Source organism: Myotis daubentonii, chromosome 1 (assembly GCF_963259705.1).
Source record: "Myotis daubentonii chromosome 1, mMyoDau2.1, whole genome shotgun sequence".
Classification (NCBI taxonomy): Eukaryota; Metazoa; Chordata; class Mammalia; order Chiroptera; family Vespertilionidae; genus Myotis; species Myotis daubentonii.
In genome coordinates this window covers 30,326,492-30,353,420 of record NC_081840.1, presented here as the reverse complement: position 1 = coordinate 30,353,420, position 26,929 = coordinate 30,326,492, and the positions used below count along the sequence as shown (strand labels likewise).

At 51.4% G+C, this 26,929-nt stretch overlaps 1 protein-coding gene across 9 annotated transcripts in view; it reads left to right on the top strand.

Annotated features, from left to right (window-relative positions):
- Positions 1 to 26,929, top strand: part of SYNE2 (spectrin repeat containing nuclear envelope protein 2) — a 316,273-nt gene that overhangs the window by 284,454 nt on the left and 4,890 nt on the right. For 8 of the 9 annotated variants that reach the window (XM_059693959.1, XM_059693921.1, XM_059693929.1 and 5 more), the window contains 12 exons: positions 7,956 to 8,118; positions 13,215 to 13,402; positions 13,844 to 13,994; positions 14,198 to 14,380; positions 18,196 to 18,333; positions 19,191 to 19,385; positions 20,556 to 20,838; positions 21,358 to 21,426; positions 22,300 to 22,439; positions 24,560 to 24,674; positions 25,496 to 25,698; positions 26,631 to 26,831. In XM_059693959.1, the coding sequence (XP_059549942.1) occupies positions 7,956 to 8,118; positions 13,215 to 13,402; positions 13,844 to 13,994; positions 14,198 to 14,380; positions 18,196 to 18,333; positions 19,191 to 19,385; positions 20,556 to 20,838; positions 21,358 to 21,426; positions 22,300 to 22,439; positions 24,560 to 24,674; positions 25,496 to 25,698; positions 26,631 to 26,831 (2,029 nt within the window). The remainder of the gene's footprint in view (positions 1 to 7,955; positions 8,119 to 13,214; positions 13,403 to 13,843; positions 13,995 to 14,197; positions 14,381 to 18,195; positions 18,334 to 19,190; positions 19,386 to 20,555; positions 20,839 to 21,357; positions 21,427 to 22,299; positions 22,440 to 24,559; positions 24,675 to 25,495; positions 25,699 to 26,630; positions 26,832 to 26,929) is intronic. The other variant, XM_059693914.1, reaches the window with a different exon arrangement.

The window sequence follows — 26,929 nt, the reverse complement described above, 5'->3', positions numbered from 1 at the left end:
CTGATAACAGGGCCCCGGCCATTGTCCATTGTCCCTTCAGTGGGGCCGATGCCAGAGAAAGACTCACCCCAACGCGTATCTCACCTATGTCTACCTGGATTTCCAACTCCCAGAAGTTGAACGCCTTAGAAACTCATCTCCTTCCTTAGAAACCCATCTACTTCCGTTTCCCAGAACTGCCTCACCAAAGCCTTAGCTCGCCCTGGGAGGCAGGGGTGCTGTGCGTTAGTGAGGCTCTCTGCGGGTTCTTGGTGGGGCCTCTTCTCTCATGGGGGCGTGGGGGGCTGTTTGTAAGGACTTTCCAGCGGCCTGAGGATGGTCTAGTCAAAGCTTTGGTGCCAAGAACAGATGAGACAGCCCAGCGCAGGCGTAACCCGGAGCGTGTGCATTGGTTACCTGTCGGCGTTGGCATCATTGGAGATTTTAATTTTCTTTTTGCAGATCTGAATTTCCTAAATGTTCATTATGGGAAAAGGGACATGGGCCCTTTTTCTTTCCTTAAAAAAAATGTTCTAAGTGTTGTTATCTCTTTCCTGATCTCTCCGTGATGGTCGTGTCCGTAAGAGACTCGGCGTCCTGAAGCCACTGTGGGGATGGAAGGCTTACGCCTATTCCCTACCATATGGCTCCTTCCTCATTAGACTCTGTAGCTCTCTCGCTACCAAAAAGTCTGGAAAAAAAACTTTTTAGCAAAGCACACTGGACCTACCAGTGTGAGCAGCCCACCTGTTTTGCAAGAGTAGCAATTAAAATGTTGTCATTTAAACCCAGCAGCGATTACCATGGCAACTGTGTGTTAAGATTGTTTTTCCATTTCTTGTAGAATGGGCGGGGAGATGTGTGCCTTTTTAAGCTGATACAGATTTTTGTTGCTCTCCCTCTATCTGTGTTTTCTCAAGGTTATTCTGGAAGACCAAACAATGCTGCTAGTCATGCCCTTGGCTTGCTCTGGCCCTCGCCGGGGGCGTGACCCAGGGGTGGGAGAGTGGACTTGGAGATTTCAGCACCCGGAGAGCTAGATGTGAGGCCAGCCTCCTGCCTGTCCCTTTTCCTTCCCACCGCCCCCTCATCCCACCTCTGGAGCCGGTGGCTGCCTTCCCAGGCCCTGCAGAAATGCCTCCTGCGGGTGGGGAGCTTCCCCAGGAGGCAGCAGCCGCTGTCCACTGGGTCAGTAGCCTGTGTCCACAGCAGGCAGGCCCCGTGACTGAGCCGTGCGGGGTCATACTGAGCAGGTCCCAGAGGCAGCCACGCATGTGGGCACACGTTTGTTTTCAGATCTGCCCTCCTCATGTCACCAGTCTAGTCGGGGTTCAGGAGAAATGACTGAGTTCATTGAGTCTCAAAATCAGGCTGGGACTGAGCCTGAAAGGGCTTGGACACAAACCCAGGTGCCCCTGTAAGCGGAGCCCCTCGGGGTCGCGTAGAGAACCGCTGTTGGAGGGGGAGGAGCTTTTAGATACTCGCGCTATGGTAAACCCTGAGAGGAGCTAGCAAGGGAAATGGCAAGATTCCTTCCTCTGCAAACTCCTGAACTCCACTTGTGCTACAAGAAATCATTTGTTTGCAAAACGCAGAGGAATGGACTACATGACCTCTGCCCCTCCTAAGCCAGGATGTCCAGAACAACAGCAAAAACAGGGCAGCCCGGCTGGTGTGGCTCAGTGGTTGAGCATCAACCTATGAACAAGGAGGTCGCGGTTTGATTCCAGGTTACAGGTTTGATCCCCAGTGGGGGGGTGTGCAGGAGGCAACCAATCAGTGATTCTCTCTCATCATTAATGTTTCTATATTTCTCTCCCTCTCCCTTCCTCTCTAAAATCAATACAAATTTATATATATATTTTTTTAAAGGGGGCAGAAGCACCCCGTCCTCAGGGAAATTTCTTCCTTAAGGGGAGAGAGGGAGGAAGATGTCCCTGTTATGCTCAGGGGCTTCCGATTTCACCGATTCTTGTAAACATGAAACAGAGAAATCGAATTTGACGAGACAGAAATCCTCTTGCCCGCGTGCCAATCTAAAATGTTTCTTCTGTCGGTTTATAGCACTTCATAAATAACCCATCGCCAAGATAACACTGCGACTCTCTTCCCCCAGCACGGCAATCCTGCAGCATCAGAACAAAGACTGTGCGTGTGTGTGTGTGTGTGTGTGTGTGTAAAGGGCCGGAGAGATTCCTTTATGGGAAGGGAGAAAACTGAGATTAAACATTGCAGGGAGCCGAGAAGCAGGTCTCCTCCTTTCCTGAGGGCATAGCTTTGTGGCAGCGAGGGGCGGGCGGCCTGTGGAAGATGCTGAACCAGTGAATGGAGAGGCTGCGGGCCGGGCCGGGGGAGGGGCCGCCGTGCGCCTGGGCGGTGGAGGTGCAGCCGGGAACTTGGAGCCCTCGCTAAGCATCGGGAATGATTTTTTTCTCATCAACAGTAAGTGCCATTTCAGTCATCAGCTCTGCCTGTGGCCGACGGGAGGCTGCTGTCTGTGTCTGGCTCTCTCGCGGCCTCGTTGTGGTGACAATGGAGATTCCCGAGGAGATGGCTGTGGCGTGCGTGTGCCAGCCATCGGGGGATGGGTTCTCTCCCGTGTCAGCGTGTGTGTGTCTGCAGCCAGCCTCCGACAAGCAGGGAGGGATGTGACTGCAAAATGGAAGTCCTCCGGCGACCAGGCGCTTCAGAGAGGCATTTAGCTCAAATGCCTGGTCGTGTCCATGCCCCTGACCAGGCGTCAGGATCCGGGAGCAATTGATTATCTTACGATAAAGATGTTTAGTCGTTTGAAAAGATGCAGTTGTTCAGAATCAGCACAGTGTTTTAAGCAACTGACAGCTGCCCACAGGTCTGAGAATCTGTTTATTTCTAGACACATTCAGATCCTTCAACCATCTCAGTTTCCCTGTGTGTATTTTAAGTCTATTTCCTCAGTATATTTTAAGGGAAGCTGTCCACATTGGCAGTGGAATTGTTTTAACTTATACTGCTCTGGGGCCTTATCACTGAACTGTAGACCCTTTGGCATGTAAGAGAATAGGACCAAAATGTAAATTATTCCTTGTTCATGAATTTAATAGGTAAATCCTCCATCGTCACATCCTAAGACTTGGGCTTGATACGTAGCACGGTACTAACCTGGCTTGATTTTGTTTGTTTTGGAGGGAGAGCAGGGCTCTTAAGTATTCCATTCTGATCCATTGCTGGTTAAGATAAAAGGAAAACTGTTCACCTTGGTTACTTTCTGCATTTCTGCCCACCATCCCTGTAGAACTGCTTATGTGTAGCCACTCAGGCAAAATTCTTATCTTGTTTGGTTTCATATAAGAATTTTTATTCGGGTCTTGCATTAGGCCACACAGGTGAAGAACTTCCCCTTTGCCCCTAAATACTTTGTTTTTTCATCCTGGGAACTAGAATGCAGCTCAGGAAGCCATGCTTACTTTTTTCTGGAGACATAGGATTTGATGAAATATATACGTGAGCATCGTTAGCCTAGGCACCTGGGTGAACCATGGCAGGTACAGAGGTGCGAGCTGCCTCGGTGACCTCGGTGGCGGATGACATGCAGTATTGAGGGTCGCTTCCCTGTGCCCAGCGTCTGGTGTCTGGATGGCTTTCCTTGTTGCTCAGCATTAACTCAAGAGTTAAACTTTTTCAAGAGCAATAATAATGAGGCCTGACGGGGAAGTCGGGGGCCTGGGGTGGCAAAGGACCCGTGCTCCCAGGCCTGGGAGAGGTGATAATTAGGTCTCAGTGTCTGTGCAGAAGAGAATGACACAAACTCAACAGCACACTGCCGGCCCCGGGAGTAAGCGGTGGCGCAGTATCTGAGGAGCAGCGTTTATCTCTGTCACCGTGCTTTTGGGCACAGAAACGTGCTCAGTCCTGACCGGATGAATGTTCTGTAGCTTCTTCCCTTTCCCTCCCGCCTTCCCTTCCTGCCCTGAGGGTGCGAGTGGTCTGTGTGCTTGTCCCTGCCGCCCTCCACTCGCCCAAAACGGAGCCAAGGTTCAGGAGCGTCTGTGACTCCCATGTGGCTGCAAGTCGTCTTGTGGCCTGATCGCTCGGAGGTGCACTGATCTCTAACATACAGCATGGCCACCCGGCTTATGAGAAAACGAATTTGAAGGCAGGAGTGAACATCGCTTACTCCGTCAGAAGAGAGGTAGTGAGCACCTCCTATATTGTGTTAGGATGTCTACATTAGGTCATGCGCTCTCTGGGAAGAAGACCTGTTTTCGGTGATCTTTGCAGCCTCAGGATCTGCACAAGACCCTAAGACGGTGGTTCTCAACCTTCCTAACGCCGCGACCCTTTAATGCAGTTCCTCATGTTGTGGTGAGCCCCAACCATAAAATTATTTTCGTTGCTACTTCATCACTGTAATGTTGCTACTGTTATGAATCGTCATGTAAATATCTGATATGCAGGATGTATTTTCATCGTTACAAATTGAACATAATTAAAGCATAGTGATTCATCACAAAAACAATATGTAATTATGTATGTGTTTTCCGATGGTTTTAGGCGACCCCTGTGAAAGGGTCGTTCGACCCCCAGGTTGAGAAATGCTGCTCCAAGACAAAGCGAGTGGTTAAATGTTTACTGAAAGGAAACCATGGAGAATCTTACATGGGTACCCAAAATTCAGCCCTTGGTGGACAGGCCTTACCCTCCCTTCCCTAGTTCATCCTGGAGCCAGGAGTCTAGACTTCTCATCATGTTCGCCAATGGGAACAAAAACCACCCGTACCCCCAGTATGTGCACATGAGCACGCGCAGGTTTATATGCGGTGCCACAAGGAAAGTGCGTAAGAACTGCAGCTCCGGGCCAGACTGCCCGGGTGTGAATCCCGCCTCTGCCCGTTACTGACCATGTCGCTGGCCAAGTTATTTAATCTCAGTGCCTCCGTTGTTTCATCTGTCAAATGGGGATATTAGTAGTGCCGATCTCACAGCATTTGTGAGGATTGAGTAAGTTGCTAGCGTGCGCAGCACAACAGGCCAGGCACCAGTAAATGACAGCATGTTCTACATACGTCCCATTTGAGTGATAAAGTTTGTAAATTATAAAGCATACCCAGTGTAGAAATTTAAAAAGAATGGGACAATAACAGGAAGTCTAATGTTTTATTCCTGCATCCCATTGGTGTGTCTTGAGCCCTCCATGTTGGATACCACCAGCCTGGAGTACCGGACCTGGGGAAGCCAAGAAAGTAATCCCTCCACCTGCTGCATGCGCCCCCCTCTGCTCATTGCACACCTCACCCTGGGATTAACAGGGTTCAAGGTCAATGCACCTCTCTGTTTCTTGCACCAGGTCATTTTGTTGCTTGTTAGCTCCCTTCATTTAAAAACTTGCATTCTGGCTCTGTTTTTAGAACGGGAAGCTGGGTCCTGAGGCTGGAACAGGGCCGGGTGCGGGATGAAGCAGTGGGGCTGCGGCTCTGGGAGGCGGGACAGGAGAGCTGTGCAAAGGCTGCTGGGCCTGAGCTCCTATCTGTGGGGAAGCTCTCAGGGCTGGGCTGCTCCTCCAGACAGAGCCTTACCAGGAGGCCACCCCTTGCAAACTTGTGGAAAACTTGTCCTATGGGCCTGGGAGTCCCGGCAGCTCGGGATTGTATGAGATGTTCTTTCTGGTCCCTGGGCCATCGGGGTGACAAGGCATTGGGGTGAGGAGGGTGTACTTCTGAAGCTACAGGAACAAAGGAGGGATCTCGGTTACAGCTGCATCCAGGCCTGGCCCTGGATTCTGTTACTTCCTTTTTAATAAATCATCTGAGGCTTTGAAGGGAACTCCTCATAGTGTTTCCAGTAAAATGTAATTTGGAAAACATATCCCCTTGAAAGTCATATGACCATAGTTTCTGGGAATGTGCCTCTCTTAGGCACTGTGTCAAATGCCACTCATGTACTTATATCTCATTCAACCTTCTCGGCCACCCAGTGAAGGGAGGTCCTGATCCTGTTGACACTGTTTTATAGATGAGATTAAACAGAGGCAGGATTCAAACTCAGACCCTGACCCCAGTCTGTGCTCTTTACCCCTAGACTCCACAGCCTACTTCCAAGCCTGCCTACCTCATAGCAGTGTTGAAAATGAAATATTTATGAATGGACTTTGTGAGGTCCAATGCTGTATAAATGAGGCATCATCATAGCATCATGTAATCCCAGTTAGCAGTAATAAGAGCTAGTATCCTAGTGAGCACTTACTCTATACCAAAGGCTTTCCATGCATCTCGTTTGTCTCACCACCACCTGCAAGGTGGATGACTTTGTAGATAACCAGGAAACCAGGAGTCAGGAAAGTCGGGTACCTTGCAGGGGTGCACAGTTCATAGATGATATAATGGGACTTAGAGAACAGAGTCTGGTCACCTCCAAAATTCTGGCCATAATTTCACCTGGATGTTACCTCCCTGAAGCTTGAGGGGCCTCAGAGGCCTATAGAAATGAGGGGGCTTGAGATAAAAGAATTTTCCCTAAATCATAAAACTAACTGGTAAAAGAGCTGGAGCAAGTAGTCCTGGGGTTGAGGTGGTCAATTGCAGGATGCAAAAAATAAATACACGCACGCGCACACACCACTCTGTGGACTACTTAAATAGCTTGTGGTGGAAGTCTTATACACACTTATTCATTCAACAAAGACTTGGTGACACCTCCTGCCCGCCAGGCGTTTGGGAGGTGCTGAGCCCCACACAGCATGCGGCAGGCACAGCACAAGGCGGGAGGGCCCCGGTGTAGGGAGCACGTGGACAAGGGGCAGTGGCAGAAGTGGAGAAGGGAGGAGGGGCCGCTTTGCCGAGAGTGGGGTTGGAGGCAGAGGCCGCTGACCACTGGAGGACCTGAACGGTCGGGAGATTATCCTGGTTGTCAGGGAGGGCGAGGACTGTGCGGGGTTTGAGCGAGGATCAGACTCGCATCTCTAACGTACACGTATGTATACTTTGGCTGCAGGACAGAGGTGGGGAGGAGGGCGAGGAGGGCGGGAGGAAGCTGCTCACAGGCAGGCAAGGAAGCGGTGACGGTGGTGCTTGCTGTGGGTGAGGGCCGGTGCCCCAGTTCCTGTTCCTGGTGCCATGAGATGGGGTTCTGACAGCCCCTCGAAACACAGTGTTGCTAAGTGGGGAATTCCCATTGCAGCCATTACTTCAAGTTTCTGAATTTCACTAAAAATCCCACAGATCTCCAGAAAAAGCCCTCCCTCCCTCTACTTTAGGACTTTCGTGAAGGTGGTCTATGGAAACATTTTATTTCAGGATCTGTATGGAGACTGTTTTCCCTCAGCAGCTGTCATTCCCCCTGGAGTCAAGCGGATTGGGGAGGTGGATGAGATTAGAGCTGTGCTCGAAAGTGTAAGCGCCCGCCCCTCAGACGTAGCGGGGGTTGGTACATGTTCTGTGCTTGCTCAAGAGGGGAGTCCCAGGAGAGGCATCATGGGTCAGATACCACCGAGTGAACCAGGCGTGTGGCTCTTCAACCCGTCAGGGTGCTTTTATTCACTGGCTGCTGCAGTCTCGGGGTGCGCAAGACAGAGCGGGGGGAGGTCAGGTGAGGCCATGTAACCTAGAGAGAAAGATGGGCTGGGCCCCGAGAACCCCACTCTGGGAAAGATAGGACTTCATCTTTGTTTGGGAGGATTAACTCTGAGTCCACTTGAAAATCAACAGCAACAGCAATTTTGTAAAGTGTCACAGACTCTGTGAAAGCTCCTATCTGGTGAGAGTTGTTCTCGCTATAAAATCAATGACCAGTATAGGTTGTGTGTTTTTCCCCCCATTTATCTTTGCTGTTTAAAGCATTACAGATGTCTCCCTTTCCCCCCATTGACCCCTTCTCCCCCCTCCCGCCACCCCCTCCGTTCGTCAGTTTATTTCACCCCCAACACCCATTGGAGCCTTCTCACCACTGCGTGTTGCACTTTTGTGTTCCACCTCCTTTTTCTCTTTCCTGCACGTGTTTAGGGTGAAGAAGCTGAAGGAGACGTTTGCTTTTATTCAGCAGTTAGACAAGAACATGAGCAACCTGCGCACCTGGCTGGCTCGCATTGAGTCTGAGCTCTCGAAGCCCGTGGTCTATGACGTCTGTGACGACCAGGAGATACAGAAGCGGCTCGCCGAGCAGCAGGTGGGCCGTGAGGCGTGGGCCTTTGCGAGGGGGTGGGTGGGCCTGCCGCCTGCCCGCTCACACCTGCCTCCTCTTGGCTGTGTGCTCGCACGGTCACGTTTCATGACGCTGGTTGGTTTTTCCAGGGAAAGCCGACCGCCTGTCCATGTTCTTGGACGTGGAGGCCTCCCGCTCCAGTGCCCACCGCTCCACCGCCATTCACATAGCTCTCTGTGAAATACTTGGAATAATGTTTAAGGTGCTGACCTTCATCTTAGCGGCCAACGGGTTTTTTATTTTGTGGTGTTTTTTTTAACTTTGATCTTTGTTTTGTTTTTGTTAACATAGGGTTGGGCAAATGTAGGTTTACAGTTGTGAGAATGCGAAACACAGAGTTTATTCTTGTATTATTATTTATTAGTTATTGTATTATTTGTTTTACAACTGTAAACCTGCTTTGGCCCACCCCTGTATAGTTTTGGAAGGCAACAAATTGAAAGAAAAGCCATTTTTCTCACCAAGGAAGGTTTTCATGGAATAATACTCGGTATCTGATGGAGTTTTTAAAAAAGTAAATAAAACAGATAAGGTGTAATAAGGAGCAAGCCTGGACCAGTAGCTCAGGGAGCCACCCTGCAGTGCTCCCTGCCTTCCTGTCATCTCTTACATACCCTCGGAGCCAACCCTGGAAATTCCCTTGAAACCACTGAGTCCTAAATCACACTAGCGTAGGGTGCTCTTAAGATCACTGACTCATCAAATCCACTTTCCTGCCCTCCACGGGCTCACTTTCACCTGCTTTCTCATTGCTATCCCTGAGCTTGTCTTTATTGGTAAAATCATTGTTTATATTATTACTAGTGGCCTGGTGCACAAAATTCGTGCACATTAAAAGGGAATTAATTAGAGGAAATATTTTAATATTGCTATTTGCCCTTTCTCTATAAGAGAAGTGTCAGAGATGAAAGAAAATTAGTAAAATGTATATGAAAATCTTTCTCCTGTCAGAGTCTGGGGCATGCAGCGGGACCTAGACTCAATTCCCAGCCCACCACCCGCATGTGCTTCAAAAACACAGGAGACCCAGACCCGGCCAGCCCCACCCCCATTGGGTGAGACTCAGACCTGGCCGGCCTTACCCCCATCAAACCCCTCCAGGTGGGGGACACAGCCTCAAGTCCCCCAGCCCAGCACCGGGACAGGGGCCGTGGCCTGAGGTCCCCCATCATGCCCCCTCGGACAAGGGGCTCAGCCTGAGGTCCCCCGGCCCTGCCAGGCGCCATGCAGCCTCAGGTCCCTGCTGTTGGGTCGTGACATTACAGCATTCCCGGCTAATTTGCATATTCCTCTATTGTATAGATGGATTTCAGTAGCTTTCCTTTGCCTCTGTTCTTCTCAGACCCGTGAGCAGATTCTGTTTTGACCAGATAAGCAATGTGGCTGTCATCGGGTTCTCAGACTCGAATCTGCTCTCATCGTTACCTTGCCCTTTCCAGTTCCCAGAGCTCTCCCGCATCTCTGGGCTCACGGCCCCTTCCTCCTCCTTCAGCGCCAGCATTTTGCCTTTCTTCGTCGTCACTTTTCCCCCTGACTCTTTACCTCCCTCTTCCACTTTTAAGGACCCTTGGGCCCACCCAGATAATTTAGGATCATCTTCCTGTATTAAGGTCAGTTGAATAGCAACCTTAACTCTCCATTGCCATGGACACTAACATAGTCCCAGGTTCTGGGGATAAGGGGATGGAGGTGGGAGGATATTCCATCTACCACAGATGTCCTGAGGAAACTCAGTATTTTTGTGTGTGTTTTAATTTACCATATGTTTATTCTTCTAAGACCAGGCCTTAAATGCTCCATCAAAAACACTACAAATGTGTCACACACACAAATTATGTATGGGCCATTCCTAAAAACCGTACTTATGTTTCTGTCACTAATTAAATGTAATAAATTGCTTAATTGCTTTGAGAACTAAAACCTGAATGAAGCAGGGGGTCCCGCGGGGGTGAGGCCAACGGAGCCCTAACGAAGCATGCCCGACTCCGGAGAAGCTAAATCTCCTGAGCTCTTCCCACACCTGAACACTTGGGATCAAGCCCGCAGCCCACAGTGGTCAAGGGACATGACGTCCTTGAATTCTCATTGGGATGCCCCCGGGGCTCTGGTGTGGCAGGGTCGGGCCTTATAAGAGTCCCTTCTGTTCCTCCTCTTGTGGGTAGAATCACTTTAGGTGGCCTGGGTTGTGTGGTCTTCAAATGTAGAGAAGGTGCGACCTTTGACACCTTAAATGAAGACCCACTTGTATTGAGCCATCAGCATCACTCCCCCTTTCTTTGGTTCCCTGATTCCCATGGGGTGCCAGATGGTGGCTTGGGGGGAACTGTTGGCCCCGCCATTCCGTAATTACCAACAGCTTCCTCCCCAGTGGCCAACTCAGCTTCATGCCCACCCCCTAAACCACCGCACTCCCCAAGACCACCCTGATGGACTTGTCCGCCACCCCCACTGCTCCCAGCGAGACCTTCTGAGACCACCACAGGCACCCCACCCTTGGGATTTTCTGGCTGCTCAGCCTGGCTTTCTTCTCTCCCCCTTATCTTATTGTTCCAGTCCCTTTTGTGTGCTCACTCTTCCTGGCTGCATTGCCCGGCTCTAGTTTCATGCCCCCCCATCTCCCTTCCCTGCCCCCCATCTCCCCTCCCTGCCCCCCATCTCCCCTCCCTGTCCCCCATCTCCCCTCCCTGTCCCCCACCTCCCCTCCCTGCCCCCACCTCCCCTCCCTGTCCCCCATCTCCCCTCCCTGTCCCCCACCTCCCCTCCCTGCCCCCACCTCCCCTCCCTGTCCCCACCTCCCCTCCCTGCCCCCATCTCCCCTCCCTGTCCCCATCTCCCTTCCCTGCCCCCCATCTCCCCTCCCTGCCCCCCATCTCCCCTCCCTGTCCCCCACCTCCCCTCCCTGTCCCCCACCTCCCCTCCCTGCCCCATCTCCCCTCCCTGATCCCCACCTCCCCTCCCTGTCCCCCATCTCCCCTCCCTGCCCCCATCTCCCCTCCCTGATCCCCATCTCCCCTCCCTGTCCCCCATCTCCCCTCCCTGTCCCCACCTCCCCTCCCTGCCCCCACCTCCCCTCCCTGTCCCCACCTCCCCTCCCTGCCCCCATCTCCCCTCCCTGCCCCCATCTCCCCTCCCCGTCCCCATCTCCCCTCCCTGTCCCCCATCTCCCCTCCCTGCCCCCAGCCCCCAGCTTCAGTGCTCTGTCACCTGCTCTGAAGCAGAAACACAAACCCAGCAGGAGCCCTTTCCAGAGCTGTTGGCAAAGTCTTCCACATGGTTCTGTGCTGTTTCTTAGGTCCAGCTCTTCAGATTACATTGGCGCAGTTTTGTAAATCTTACTGTGCAAACGGTGCCCGCGTGGGTGCCCGCGGTAGGATTACTGTCGGTGTTCCTCATTGAGCTCCGGTGTTAGGATTCCTTATTTATTATTTCAACACAGTTAAAAGGGATTTTCCTCCGTGTGGGTCTGAACCAGTAAGACTCCGTGTCACCCTCGTCGTGTGACGGGTCCTCGCACCGACCCGGGGAGACTCCGCCGCCGCCCTGCCCTCGCCACAGCACACCGGCCGGCGGCGGAGAACACTTTCTTCTGTCTGACTAGACTTGAGGGGCTCATTTTTCATCAGTGAGGACCCGTGTTGAGACCTGCTCGATTTAAAATGTATTTGAGTTGCCATTTTATTCTTTCATGTCCACGTGAACACAGAATGCCCCAACGTGTGCATTTATTAGAAGAAAAGAAAACCTTAGTCCTACCTGTGAACACAACAGTAGTAACTCCAAAATTAGACGCAGTGAGGCAGCCTGGCGTGGACACCCGCTGCCGCCCTGCGGACAGAGGCCACACTGTTGATGGAGCAATCCCTCCCGTAAACTGAGCTTTGTTGAACCCAGGGAACTTTCGTACCCTTAGGAGCGGCGTATTTAACTTTGTTTCTGCTATTTCGCCATGTAATTGGAATACTAAGTTAGTGTGTGTCCAACGTCACCCATCACAGATTTTGGATCTCAGAAGCCTAGCTCGCCCAGAATCGCAAAACCAACAGCTCCTTCTCCCGCCCCTCTCCGCCCCCCCCCACCCCCATGCTGTGCAGAGGGAAATATTCTGAGTAATACCTGAAAATACCATGTTCATTCTTTTTCTTTTTTTATAGAATTTGGTTGTTGTTGTTGTTTACTTTAGAGAGGAAGGAAGGGGGAGAGGGGAGAGAGAGAGAGAGAGAACATTGATCAGTTGCCTTCCATTTACCCCCCAACTGGGGCTTGAACCCACAACCTGGGTACGTGCCCTGACCAGGAATTGGACCTGCAACCTTTTGGTGTACATGACAACACTCCAACCAACTGAGCCACCCGGCCAGGGCCATGTTTATTCTTAAACAGGGTTCCTATTTTTTCCTACAATCATGTATTTTCTCTTCATGAACGTTCCTCCCAAATTAGGGAAATGCATCACTATCACCAGGACCCGACTCGAGACCCTGTCCCCTCCCTGAGTTTGGCTGGACCCCATCAGTGGGTGGGGGGGCTCTCTACCCCCGAGTCCTCCCCTGGGGCTGTGGCACCATATGCTGCATGCACAGCCTGGCGTGTGAGGAGATAACAAAAGTCTTAAGAACTCTGTGACCATACAAGGTGAAGAGTTTATGTTGCTAACGTGTTCGGTACTGCTGAAAGACTCGGTTTTCTGTGGAAGGCCTCCCCAAAGCCAAGTCTCCATTTGAGGCCCTTGGAGTCGGTGGTCTGGAGTAGACCCCATGCCTCCCCAAAGTCTGTGGGGTGGCGGGCTCTCAGGGCAGGGTCCCCTGCTCTCCCCCCGCCCCTCACATAGTCCATTCAACAGATCCATCCCAGTGTTGCCAGTGCTTGGGTTTTGTGTCAGAGGCTACAGCATGAGGGTTGTGCAAAGATGAGAGACCCAGCCTGTGTTGCTGCTTCCAAGGTGGAAATGCGCCCAGGGCTGTGCCCCCTGGGCTGGGAGGTGGGGAGGAGCGGGGACCCTTTGATGCCGACCCTCCCACCTCCACCCTCTCAAGGTGCTTCTTGCTCTCCTGTAATCGTAGGACCTGCAGCGAGACATTGAGCAGCACAGTGCGGGGGTGGAGTCTGTGTTCAACATCTGTGATGTCCTGCTGCACGACTCGGATGCCTGTGCCAACGAGACGGAGTGCGACTCCATCCAGCAGACCACCAGGAGCCTGGACAGGCGCTGGCGGAACATATGCACCATGTCGATGGAGCGGCGGATGAAGTGAGCACTGAGCTGCCCCTAAAGGTTTGGGGGGGGCGGTGGATTTTAGCCGAAGTCGGTGCACCCTCCTGACCTGAATAAGCAGCTGTGTTCCGTTCCCTGCAGAGGCTGTTGGCAGAGAAGGCTCAGTAGGTGTAAGTGCTTATTAGAGAAATTCAGGGAGAACGTAATGGGGTCACGCCTCTCCCAGCTCTCGGTGCCACGGGTGTGACGTGGCTGGCTGTCCCCCGCGTGCAGCCCTGTCCCTGTTGTCAGCTTCTGAGGGGCTCGCACTGCCGGGAGGAAGGAGTCCTGACCCAGAGCAATGGGCCTGGATACCTCCTGGAAGGCGTAGCCGCGTCTCTGCCCCTAGGAGGGCCGGTGCTGGGAGGGGTGGGACCAGTCCAGAGAGAATGTACGGCGAAATGGGCGGCTTGCACTAAGTTGCCTCCTTGCTGTCAGAATCGAGGAGACCTGGCGCCTGTGGCAGAAGTTTCTAGATGATTACTCCCGCTTTGAAGACTGGCTCACGTCCGCCGAGAGGACGGCGGCCTCCCCAAACTCCTCAGAGGTGCTCTACACAGTCGCCAAAGAAGAGCTGAAGAAGTTTGAGGTAAGACCCTCTCCAGCCCTGTCCTGGGGCCCCACCGCTGCCCAGGGGCCCGGCACAGCCTGCCACCAGCCGCACGGGGCAGGCCCAAATGCCTGTCCTTTAGCTAGGGGCGGGGGAACAGGCAGGGCGAGCCCCCACCCCCCACCCCCGCCATTTAGTGTGGGGGTGAGCCGCTGGCCCTGACGCCGCTCTGTGTGCCGCAGGCCTTCCAGCGGCAGGTGCACGAGAGGCTCACGCAGCTGGAGCTGGTCAACAAGCAGTACCGGCGGCTGGCCCGCGAGAACCGCACCGACACGGCCAGCCGGCTGAAGCAGATGGTCCACGAGGGCAACCAGCGCTGGGACGGGCTCCAGAGGCGGGTCACGGCCGTCCTGCGGAGGCTCAGAGTAACTGCTCAGCCCGGGGGTGCCAGGGAGGGGCAGCACGCGGCAGCAGGCTTGCCACAGGCCTCAGCTGTCTGACATCCTTCCCTTTCGTTCAAGCCAAACCTGCCAACCTTTTATCTATAAAAATAATTTTACCTCTTTATTTTTAATATCAAGTATTATATTTCATTCTATTTCCTTTTTTTCTCTATTTTTTAATCTTAATTGTTGAGATTATTACAGGTGTCTCTCTTTTGTTCTCCCCATTGCCCTCCTCCTCCCGGTTCCCACCCCACCCCAGGCCTTCGCCACCCTATTGTCTGTGTCCATAGGTAATGCATATATGCATATAAGATCTTTGGTTAATCTCTTCTTGCCTCCCCCACCTCCTTCCCTCTGATAATCGTCAATCTGTTCCATTTCCATGCCTCTGATTCTATTTTATTCACCAGTTTATTCTGTTCATTAGATTTCTTATTCGTTTATTTTGATTTTTAGATTCAGTTGTTGATAGGTACGTATTTGTTGCCATTGTGTTGTTCATATTTTTTTTTCTTTTTCTTCTTCCTCTTCTTAATGAATACCCTTCATTCATATAATACTGGTTTGGTGGTGAAGAACCAAACTTTTTCTTGTCTGTGAAGCTCTTTATCTGACCTTCAATTCTAAATGATAGCTTTGCTGGGTAGAATAATCTTGGTTGTAGGTCCTTGCTATTCATCACTTTGAATATTTCTTGCCACTTTCTTCTGGCCTGCATAGTTCCTGTTGAGAAATCAGCTGACAGTCATATGGACATTCCCTTGTAAGTAACTAACTGCTTTCTCTTGCTGCTTTTAAGATTCTCTTTGTCTTTAGCCCATGGCATTTTAATTGTGATGTGTCTTGGTGTGGTCCTCTTTGGATTCTTCTTGTTTGGAACTCTCTGTGCTTCCTGGACTTGTACGTTTATTTCTTTCACCGGTAGGAGACATTTTCTGTCATTATTTCTTAAAATAGGTTTTTAATATCTTGCTCTCTCTATTCTTCTGGCACCCTCATAATGCAAATATTGTAATGCTTGAAGTTGTTACACTATCTACATATTTTTGGATTCTTTTTTCTTTTTACTCTTTTGGTTGGGTGTTTTTTGCTTCCTCATATTTCAAATCGTTGATTTGATTCTCAGAATGCTCTACTCTACTGTTGAATCCCTACATATTATTCTTTATTTCAGTCAGTGTATGCTTAATTTCTGACTGATCCTTTTCCATTTTGGGGGGGGGGGGGTTTCTAGAAGATTCTTGAGTAACCTTAGAACCATGCTCTTGAACTCTCTATCCAGTAGTTTGCTTTCTTCCATTTCTTTCATTTGTGACATGTTTCTTTGTCTCCACATTTTGGCTGCTTCCCTGTGTTTGTTTCTGTGTATTGGGTAGAGCTGCTAAGTCTCCTTGAGTTGATAGAGTGGCCTTGTGTAGTAAGTGTCCTATACGGCCCAGTGGCTCAGCCTCCCCAGTCACCTGAGCTGGGCACTCTAGATGTATCCCTCTGTGGGCTGTAAGCACAGTCTTGTTGTAGTTGAGACTTGATTGCTGTTGGTGTCACTGAGAGAAATTGGCCTCCAGGCCAATTGGCTGTGGGGACTAGCTACAACTACAGTGGGAGAGCTGCTGTGCAGGAGACACACCTATGGAGCAGGACTTGCTTCAGTGGGGCTTTGGTGCTCACTGAGTCTGCCCTTTGAGTGTGTCGCTTATGGATATGTAGAGTTATAATCTGGTATGGTCTGACACTGACCACTAGGTACACTGGCTCGTGGGTCTCCAGGGAGATGCAAAGTCAGCCACTGCCTGGGGCCACCCAGCAGGTGCTACAGAGAGATCTGCAGATTCTTCCTCTTTGTATTGGGTTTGGAAGTGCCCAGATGTGGCCCAGCTATGAAGCAAGGCAGACTGGTGCTGGTACTGGGTCTTGATAGGTTTGGGGCTTTCTGACCCACCTGCAGCTTATTTGAGAGATTTTAGCCTGAGCAAGACCAGGCCATTCATATGCAAAAGCCATTGCACACAGCTTGGGTGGGGTTGTAATTGGATGAGGCAGGGTCTTAGGGAATCACCAGGGCAGAGCAAACAGAAATGGCTGCCAGTCAGCCATGCAACCGGGAATATCCCAGCATAGGAATCCATCTGGGAGAAAGCCACCCCCGAATTCCTGCCCCAATGCCAGACAATCCAGTTCCTCCTGATATGAGTCTGTGTTCCCCAAAGCCTCACCCTGATGCTGGAGCTCAGAGGAAGCAGGACCTTGTATGTTCAGTTTGTGGTGCCAACCTTTTAAGAGGAACAACTGGGTCTCCTGCAGCCTCTGTATCACTGAGCCCCAATCTGCACTGGTTTTTATAAGGACTTCTTTTCCCAGCTCTGGGACCCTGGGATGGGGCTGGGACCATTTGCTCCTCCGGGTGGCCTCCACAAAGATGATCTCCCTCCCCATTAAAAAAGCAGCCCACGTGGGTGCCAGATCAGCCTGTTCCACACCTCCTTCCTGTCTCGGTGTCCTTTCGTCTTTACTTCTCTAGCTGTAGGACTTCTATTCAGCCAGCTCTCCAGTGGTTCTGGATGATGGTTGTTCTGTATTTTAGTTGTAATTTTGATGTGGTTGTGGGAGGCAGCAAGTACAGGAGTTACCTACGATGCCATCTTCCTTTTCCTCTCCCCTGCCAGCTTTTTGTACTTTTTTAAAGGAATGGCCTCTTGGGCAGAGCTTATTTATGTGATCTGTGTTACACACATCTCTCTCTCTTCGCCATCTCTGACCCCTGACGGTCACACTAGCTCACAGGCTGCGTGGTGTGGGCACTGCTGTCACTGGGGCTGGACCTCAGCCCGCCTTTGTGTCCCGATGGTTCTGGCACCCTGAGGGACATGGCAATCCCCTCTGCACTGCGCACCTGGGACAGAAATTCTCTGAATTCCAGGGCACACTGCCCAACCTCAGACATTGCGTTTGATTTTTTTTTTTTTAATGAAAACATTCACCTTAGATTTCTATAATTTAGAAAACGTGCTATGTCAGCCTTTGTGCATCGGGTGTAAACTGGCAGGACCTGTGTGTGCCGTGTCTGCAGGCGTCATTTTAATTCCTGCTTCTTTCTCAGGGCGGAGCACTCTTGACACCATTCTAAAGAAATGAAAATCTGGGCTTTTGGTTTTCTTTTAACACTCTCAGGCTAGCTTTTCAGAGAACCCCCTTGCATTAATTTTATCTCCTGCTGACTTGACTGTGACAATCTAAACCTCATTTGGTGCTGAATGCAATGCTGGTCTGGGAATTGGTCTATGACATGGTAACCTGAAAGGCATCCCTCATTGGAGGTGATGGAAACGCATCCAGAATTACATCAGGGAAGGCACACGGGGCTGGTCTCAGCTCAACCCTGAGAGCAGTAATTTTCCATCTTAAGCTACTAAATCCTCTGTCAAGCAACAAGCTTCCACAGTCTGCTGATGGGTAAAAACGGGCCCGGTGCCAGGCTTGGATTTTGAGGGGGTTGCTCAGAGGACAGGTTGGAAAAATCCCTGACCTAGACTCGAGAATCAGAGAGTTTTAAACGCTGACAGGACCTCAGAGATTACAGCCAGCATTCCCATACCTCGCTTGCCAGGGAAGATGCCGAGACTCGGAGACGTTGGGGGCTTGGTTGATGTCGCACTGGCCTGAGTGCCCTGTGGGCCCCAGGTCCCTGGAGACAGGCTTCTGAGTTCAGGCACCCTCTCCCTTCAGCTAGAGCCTTGCTGTGGGCCTCCATTCTCATGTGCCGTCAGCATAAATGTGACTTTCTTCCCCTTTTGCAGCATTTCACCAACCAGAGGGAAGAATTTGAGGGCACGAGGGAGAGCATCCTGGTGTGGCTGACAGAGATGGACCTGCAGCTGACCAACGTGGAGCACTTCTCCGAGAGCGACGCCGACGACAAGATGCGCCAGCTCAACGTAAGCCTTCCTTCCTTGGCGCCTCGTAAAGGAACGCAGCTGCCTGCGCAATGGCGAGCGGCCAAGTCTGGGGGCAGACTCCAGAGCTGGTTAAGCTGCCGGGCTGCCTCCACCTGCCAGCGGGGTGCTCACCAGCAAGGATACTGTTCCCTGCAGCCCAGGGATGAGTGGAGTGAGGCCCCTTTTTCTCTTCGTCTTTTATAATCATCCAGGGAGAGAACACTCTTTAGGCTCCAAACAGAAGGCACGAGATGCTGTTTCTCCAGATGTGCAGTATAATGGGAACAGCTGTATCAGGGAGCGGCCCAGAACACATACCGTCTCCTCTCCCACTGTTACCAATAATCTGTATCACACTTGAACCTCACATCACTCCCTCCTGGGCTAGGTTTCACAAGAAGTTGAGGATGGACATTTCCGTCCCTGGTAGAATGGCACTAATGGTCATTCTTACTGTGTCCGCTGAGGCAAATGCTCATTGGTGGCTGGCTACAGGAAATATTCTTTTTCCACCGAAAATTACTGCTCTCAGGGTTGAGCTAAGACCACACTCAACGATAGTGCATGACCGGCCATCCATGTCAAACTTTTAGAATCATTTTAATTGGAAAAGTCAGTGCCCAGAAGGAGGAGGGAAAAATATGTACGGTTGTTGTAAATTATTAAATGTCACCTTGTTAAAAACGGATGAAGCTAAGAAAAAAAAAAAAACACGGATGAAGCTAGAATACTAGGTGAAGGCACAAAACAGTCATGACATTTTGATGACTTTTCTGTGGCTTGTTATAAGAAACAGACATTGTCTGAATCCTCAGAGAAATCCCTTTCTTTGAAATTCTTTCTCATGTTCCTCACAGGGTTTCCAACAGGAAATTACATTAAACACCAACAAGATTGACCAGCTCATCGTTTTCGGGGAGCAGCTGATTCAGAAGAGCGAGCCCCTGGATGCCGTGCTGATCGAGGACGAGCTGGAGGAGCTGCACCGATACTGCCAGGAAGTGTTCGGCAGGGTCGCCCGCTTCCACCGGCGGCTGACCTCCCACGCCCCGGTAAGAGGGGAGCACCCACAGGGGCTTCTGGGCCACTCGGACTTGGGGTTTGACCAGACTTGTCGTGGAAAAATTTATTTCCACTCTTATTAATATGGAGGCACAGTTACCTAGAGGCTCCCATCTCCCAGTGGAAAGAGTAGCACGTCTGCCAAGTCCTGCCCCTTCGCACTTTCCCATGTGCTCCTGGGTACGCGGTTTCTGGCCCGTGTCAGTCCTCCTGGGATATCTTTATAACTGTTCTGGTTTTGCTTACAGTGCTAACGGGGGGTTGTACTGGCCTTTTCCGCTGTGTTAATGTCTGGGAGCTCTTAATATCTATGCCTTTCTGGTGCTTCGCTCTCACCGTTGAAATGCCGAAAGCGCCAGCTTTTGAAAGCAGCTGTGATGATTCCCTAGACAGAGGGGCCTTTGGGGAAATTCAGGTGGCGTCGGGCCATTACCCAGAGTCCACTGCCTTTGTGTGCCTACAGCTTTGATGATGACCTTCGACCAACGCAATTGGCCATCTTTTCTTTTTTGTGTCGTCAACTGCCCAACTTCAAACCTAATTTCTTCATCACACATAGCCTCAAAAATAACCTACATTATTCTCTCTTTTATTTTTCAGGACAGTTTTTTTATTGCCTAAGTAGCTAGGATATTTGGTGCACTATATAAATCATTTCATTACTCTCATTTTTAAAGGTAGCAATTGATAGTCATTTTTCTTGGAGTCATGATAACACAGGGAGAATACGATTCTGTATTCTGAACAGTAAGATTGGGGATAAAAAGAAAGAACCCGGTACATGTGGTCCTTGAACATGTGAATCTTATTCAGAACACGAATTGCCTTAAAAAATTTACTTTTTAATTTTCTGATTTTTGGAGGAACCTGCCATATAAACCATCAAGGAAACTTTGGCCTCCCTTTCTTTTTTTAGATAAAGTTGCTGAGTGTAGATTATCAAATTTAAGATTTTTCCTAGGAAAGAAAATGGAGTTTTGGCAAATACCAATTGTAGGTCCCACACTAGACGTAGAGTCTAAATTGGAGTAACCAGGAACAGGGCCTGGGAACTGATGGCCATTTTCGGGAACTGCTGGGCCGGCCAACTCCCAGCGCGCCTCAGAACCAGAGTCGCCTATGGTTTGGTTAATTCTTAAAACTGGATACTCCCGTTTTAGGGCTTGGAAGATGAAAAGGAGGCCTCTGAGAATGAAACGGACATGGAAGACCCCAGAGAGATCCAGACCGACGCCTGGCGTAAGAGGAGGGAGATGGAGGAGCCCTCGTCTCCTCAGGCCCTTTGTCATCTGGTGCCCCCCGGCCCGGGGCCCGAGCGGTCTGGCTGCGAGACCCCTGTCAGCGTGGACTCCATCCCTCTGGAGTGGGATCACACAGGTGACGTGGGGGGCTCCTCCTCTCACGAAGACGACGAGGAGGGCCCATACTACAGTGCACTGTCAGGTAAGAGGCCTGGGTGTCCAGAGACCTAGAAATTGACCACGTGGCTATGTTTTTAGCTCCTCACAACACGGCCAGCTCTCAATGATCAGGAGTCCAGCTATGGCTGGCCCAGACTTCCTGTGGCTTCCTGCGTTCTGTCCTGCCCACTTCCGACTCACCTGAGAGTTGGCTCACTTCTATGGTAGAGGGGATCAGAGGGGGAAAAAAAAACGGGAATTCACTTTGGGCCACTGAGGCTATTCACGGATGGCCCTGGCTCATCAGGGAACTTTTCTGGCCAGTTTTTCAGAGTGCCCATAGATTGAGAGTTTTCATTCTTTCTGTGCACCGCCCCTCCCCCACCACTGCTTTGGACGGTTGGGAGTTGGCTGAAAAAATCCTCCTGGGTTTTTTTAAAGCTTTCTAATAAAACAGGTAAAGGGTAGTTACCTTCCTCCTTCCAGCTGACAATGTTTCTACTGTTTTAATTTGATACTGGGGCATTCCTGCAGTGAGGAAATTGACATTATTCTTTTTCAGATGTAGAAATCCCTGAAAATCCTGAGGCATATCTTAAAATGACCACAAAAACTTTGAAAGCGTCTTCTGGTAGGCCCCTGCCCGTGCATGTGTCTCAACATGGCAGCACCCTCGGCGCACACTGCATCCTAAACCTCGCTCCCACGTCATGTCTGACCTCTGCCTTCGTGGACACCATGGCCTCGTTCATGGTGTATTCACACTGCCATACTCACACATACCTGCGCGCTCCTCCCAAATCCCCACCCAGACCAGAGCAGTCTCGCCGCCATCCCTCTCCCCCTCAGGCCTGCGCAGAAGGGAATTCTTCGTGGTGCCTTCTTAAGTGTTTATCTTCCTGCCGTCTAACTCAAGTCCCTTGGCATGGGCCAAGCTTTCTTCATGGTGGCTTGGTTTGGAACTATTTCCTTGCTTACGGTGATTTCCTGGGAAGAGGGTGGGTGAGTGTAGGTGAGGGTAGAGGTGCTGTTGCACTGGTTGCAGAAGAAACCTTCCTTTCCTCTACTTGCAGCTCTCATCTTCATTCCCTGCCCTGCCCCACCTGCAGTACTGGACACAGCCACAAGTGGCCCTCTGGTCCCGTCCACCCCCCACCCCCTCCTGAAAGGTCTCCAGTCCTCGTGGCCCCAGACCCGCTCGCTGCCAGTGTCCCCACCATGAGACCCGGCTCCAAAACACCACTCATCCCGCAGCAAATCATATGTTCGTTGTGCTCCATGGTGAACCCATCTAGCGAAGGCCCAGTGTTGCTCAGCTGCATGACTCATTTCATTCCCTTCTGGGACATACTGACATTTTGCAAACGTGCATGCTTTGCAAGGAAAGCTGCAGAACTCATGTTCCACCGTAACCTGATGCCATGTTGCCGTGACCTTTTTGTGTAATAAACGTGAATCCTTTGGTTGGAGAGAATGGACTGTCACTTGCTATTTTTTGTTTCAGGCAAATCCATTTCTGAGGCCCACTCATGGCACGTTCCTGACAGTCCTTCCTGTCCCAAGCACCGCTACAAACAGATGGGAGGTGATAGGAATGTACAACCCATCCCCTCAGATTCCAGCACCCCTTATAAACCAGCTTACGTAAGTCGTTTTTTTTAATTTTTTTATTGAATTCATTGGATGACATCAGTTAACAAAATTATGTTTCAGCTGTACAGTTCTCTCCTACATCATCTCTACGTTGTATTGTGCATTCACCACCCCAAGTCAAGTCTCCTTCCATCACCATCCATCCCCCCTTTACTCTCTTCTACCCTCTCACACCCTTCTTTCTCATTGGTTTTGCTCAATCCCTTCACCTTTTTCACCCTGCCCCCCAACCCCGTCCCTTCTGACAGCTGTCAGTCTATTCTCTATCTTATTGTTCTCTATCTGAGGGTCTGTTTCTATTTTATTCGTTTCCTTTGGTCATTAGAGTCTACATATAAGTGAAATCATAAGGTACTTGTCTATCTCTGACTGGCTTATCTCACCCAAGTGCAGGAGTAAATAGTTAAAATTTTCCAGGAGAGGGACTTTGGTGCCTACTATGTGTGCTCGCTCCCAGGAACATTTTGAGTTGGTTTTCCCGGTGACAGTGTCTCTGCCAAGCTGTCCACACTTCATTAGAACCCTGGCGAAACTGACCTGAGTTAAAAATAGGTTTCTGGCCAATTCAGGAAGGGCTGTCAGGAATGTGCCGTGAGGGGCCCTCAGGAATGGATTTCCCTGTGTGTGTATGGACATGATGTAACAGTGGTTATTACCGTTGAGTCGGTCATCCATGTAAATGATGGAGAAGCGAAGGGCGGGCCTCCCTGAGTGGCACCTGAGCTCCCAGACCTTGGTTAGGTTCCCTTTGACCACAGGGCACACCCTGTTCAGAAATTATGACTTTCCACCCATATGATTTGGCCTGTAGACGTGGGTTTGATTCCTGGCCCTGCCAGTGAATTGCTCTGGATCCGTAGCCCTTGTCCTGCCTCCAGGACCCTCCTCACCTGCGGCAAACGTGCCTTCCATAACTGTCGTCAGGATGGGTGGGCACAGTTATGACGAAGGCCCTCAGGGGTGGGCGCCGTCATTACTACTGCTGCTGTATACTACTGTGTGTATGCGCCATTATTGTTATCTATAACGGTGCTGTTCCTTCTTACATTTCCCTCTGGGAACATAGCCTTGGCACCCTTCCGCCTACGCAGCTGTTGGGGGACAGCCTGCCTAGGATCTAATTTGGCCCCAGATCATTCTCAGTGCAGAGAGTTAGCGATGAGTGAGTTGCATGTTCAGTGTGGTCCCTTAGAAAAACCAGCAGCAGTGTCAGCCTCACGGGAGGAGTCCTCGGCGTGCCCTGTGTGTCTAGGAGTGAAGAGAGCTCGATAATTGGAGGAGATTTTTGGCTGCACGTGGTCAGACCGGAGTCATTCGATAGTGGCTGCCCAGGCCAGATTCGGGAACTCTTGCTGAGCGAGCAGTTGTCACTTGTAGCCTGCCTCTCTGCAGTCCGAGGGGGAGACCCCAGCACCTCACCTTTGCTTTACACCCATAGTTCCGGTGACTATGCTCATGTCCCTCCCTCGCCTGGCCGGTTTCAACCGCTTTTTTTGGTGTCTGAAACCAGGATGTCACCAGAAATCGGAAGGTTTTTTAGCTATTTTTTTCATTCCACGCAAGCAGGCCAGATGGAAACAATCCAAAGAAACCGTGGCTTTTCTAAAAAGGCTATGTTTATTTTTGGAAAGGCCTGAGATAACAGACCAGTCAGCTCCGTGATGACAGAAGAGCAGCGAAGAATAAATGCTGGGTAATGAGCAGCCGGGGCAGGTTCATCCTCCGTGTGGTTCCGATTCCTGGGGACAGGAATGCCACCCGCTCTCCAGAGTGACTGGGAGGGAGAACTAAACGTCTGTATAGACAAAAAGCTGCTAAGCTCAACGGTGGTTGTAACTCTCCGCATGGTTCCTTTGGAGAGTGGGAGGTAGCCACACGTCAGCTCGGTCACTTTATTCCCAGTGTGGACTCACCACGGCTTCCCCCTCCCGGGGCCGGCAGCTGGGCTTGCTCATCAGTGCTACCTGCCCACACCCGAAGCGCTGTATTTCCGGGAGGTTCCCCCTGGAAGGAAAGGGCTCCCAGGTCCTCATCTCGTACCTGTTAACATGAACCAAGATACTCCTCAGCCTGAAATGGATAGATGATAACATAAAGTTGGCTCCTTCTAGGTAAAGCTGCTGTTGTCTCCAGGAACCGATGGTGGCAAGGAAGGCCCAAGCGTCTTGAATGGCAGCCCCCAGCAGGAGGACGAGGGGCTGGCCCCCCTCACCGGGCAGCAGTCAGGTACCGTTAAAGCAGGTGGGGTGAAGAGGGTTCGAGTCTGTATTGGGGGTTAGTCGGGGATTTCAGTCATGGCTCGACAGAATATTAATTAGGAATTGCCCAGCTATGTAACTCAGCAAAACTGCTACCTTCCCCGACAGCTGCCAAATTATTTTAGAATTAGCTGACTTGTATTTATGAACACATTCCTAGACTATTCAAAACTAACCTTTAAATACAAAGTGAGCCTCGGTGATGAAGTGTATGTTTTAGTGACTTCAGTTGTATGTGAGGAGCAGACACAGGAAGATTATTTTCGAAGCGGTCTGTCAGGTGTCTCCCCATGAGACCAGTTCAATGATTATAAAAATAATTACTCAACTGAGTCTAAAGTCAAGCTGGTAGCCCTGACCTGACCGCCACAGACCAAAGGAGAAAGGGCCGCAGCTATAGCACGAACTGAAATGCTGAACTTGGGACCAGACCACATGCTGGCCACACGCGGGGTCTCCTACCCAGCGAGCTGCCTCCCCCAGTCTCAGTGGGAGAGTGGTGGCCTCCCCCAGCCTCGGGGGGAGTGTGGTGGCCTCACCCAGCCTCAGGAGAGTGGTGGCCTCACCCAGCCTCAGGAGAGTGGTGACCTCACCCAGCCTCAGTGGGAGTGTGGTGGCTGTGGCCTTTGCCAGAGCCCGGGGATCGTGCCCGCCCACACTCCAGGGAAACGAAGGACTCGCCCGTGCTGAGCCTCAGCAAAGAGCATCCCCTCCAGGTCTTATCACTCTGACCCTCACTTACTTGGAGGCAGAGAATTCTGTAGGCAGAGCGCCTGCTTTTTATTCCAGGTGCCTTTGACAGCTGGGAGCTGATTCAAGCACAGGAACTTCGGAAGAAACTCCTAATGAAACAAGACTTGCAACAGCTGAACGCTGATGTCAGCGACACCATCACCTGGCTGAAAAACACCGAAGCAGAGCTGGAAACATTAAAGACGGCCAAGCCTCCCTCTGACGCCCAGGAACTGGGACTCAGGGTGAAGAGACTAAAGGTGAGGCGGAGGGTGGAGCGGAGGGATGCAGAGTGCGCCTGCAGGTGCTGGCTGTGCTGACCGAGCAGACCAAGCCTGTGTGTGTGTGTGTGGCGGGGGGGGGGGGGGGGGGGGGGGTGGCCGTCCCTCTCTTCCATTTCACATCTGCAGCTGGCAGGGACATGGATGCAGATCTTCGTTTTCATTCAGAAGAGCATCTACAGATGGACCCAAAGCCCAGTGCAGTGCTGGGCAGGTGTTGCTCAGATGCCCAGTGCTGGGAAGTCTGATTTCAGAGGCACCTGCCGGCTCTTGCAGAGGTGCTAGTGGCCATTGAGGGGCAGCTTAGAACACCCTTCCAGCCTGTGTGCAGTCCAGTGGGGAGAGGGGGAGTGACCAGCTCACCTGCTGCTGGATTCGGCGGCCTGATCTGGCTCCTCTGCTACACAGTTAGGAGCTGTCAGCCACAGTCAGTCTTCACCGCACTGGAATGCCCGGCCAGGGACCAGGGAGGGGCATGAGCCCGTGCTTCTAAGAGGACCCAGGACAGGGGGCAGGCAGCCTTCGTGTTTGTACTGTTGTTTCACTTGTGCATGGATATATCAGGGGTAACCATTCACCCTAAGGAATAGCACTTCTGTGTAACCACGTGTACTTTATCTGGAAGACTTTTTTAATCTGATCCAGAAGTGTTAAGCCAGCCAGAGCTCAGCGGGCCCGGCTGAGCTGGCCAGCCAGCAGACGGGCCTCTGCTCTCTGCCCAGCGGCCAAGTGCACTGACCTTGTAAGGCAGCTTCTTCACCTGACGCTTCCCAGCCAGTCATAGGCGAGGTCGCCCTGCTTCTGTGGCCTCGGCTTGGGGACGCGTTTGGAAGATCTGTTCCCACGGAGGTTCTAAGTGAACCCCCACCCTCTCTTCAGAGCGCCTCACCCAGCCTTTCCTTCTGCGGCAGGAGATATTAAACGCCTTGGACACCTACAAGGCTTTGGTGGTCTCTCTCAACGTGAGCAGCAAGGAGTTCCTGCAGACCGGGAGCAGCGAGTCCAAAGAGCTCCATGAGAGCGTGGGCCAGCTGCGGCTGCACTGGGACGCGGCGCGGGCTGCGGCGGAGAGCTGGAGAGAGGGCTTGCGGCAGTCGCTCATGCAGTGCCAGGTACGCCGCCACAGCTGGCGCCGAAGGCCCAGTCCCGGGCCCAGCCAGGCCCACGTGGGTGGGAGGGGCGGATATTTTTATCATCGTCAGGCTGCGCT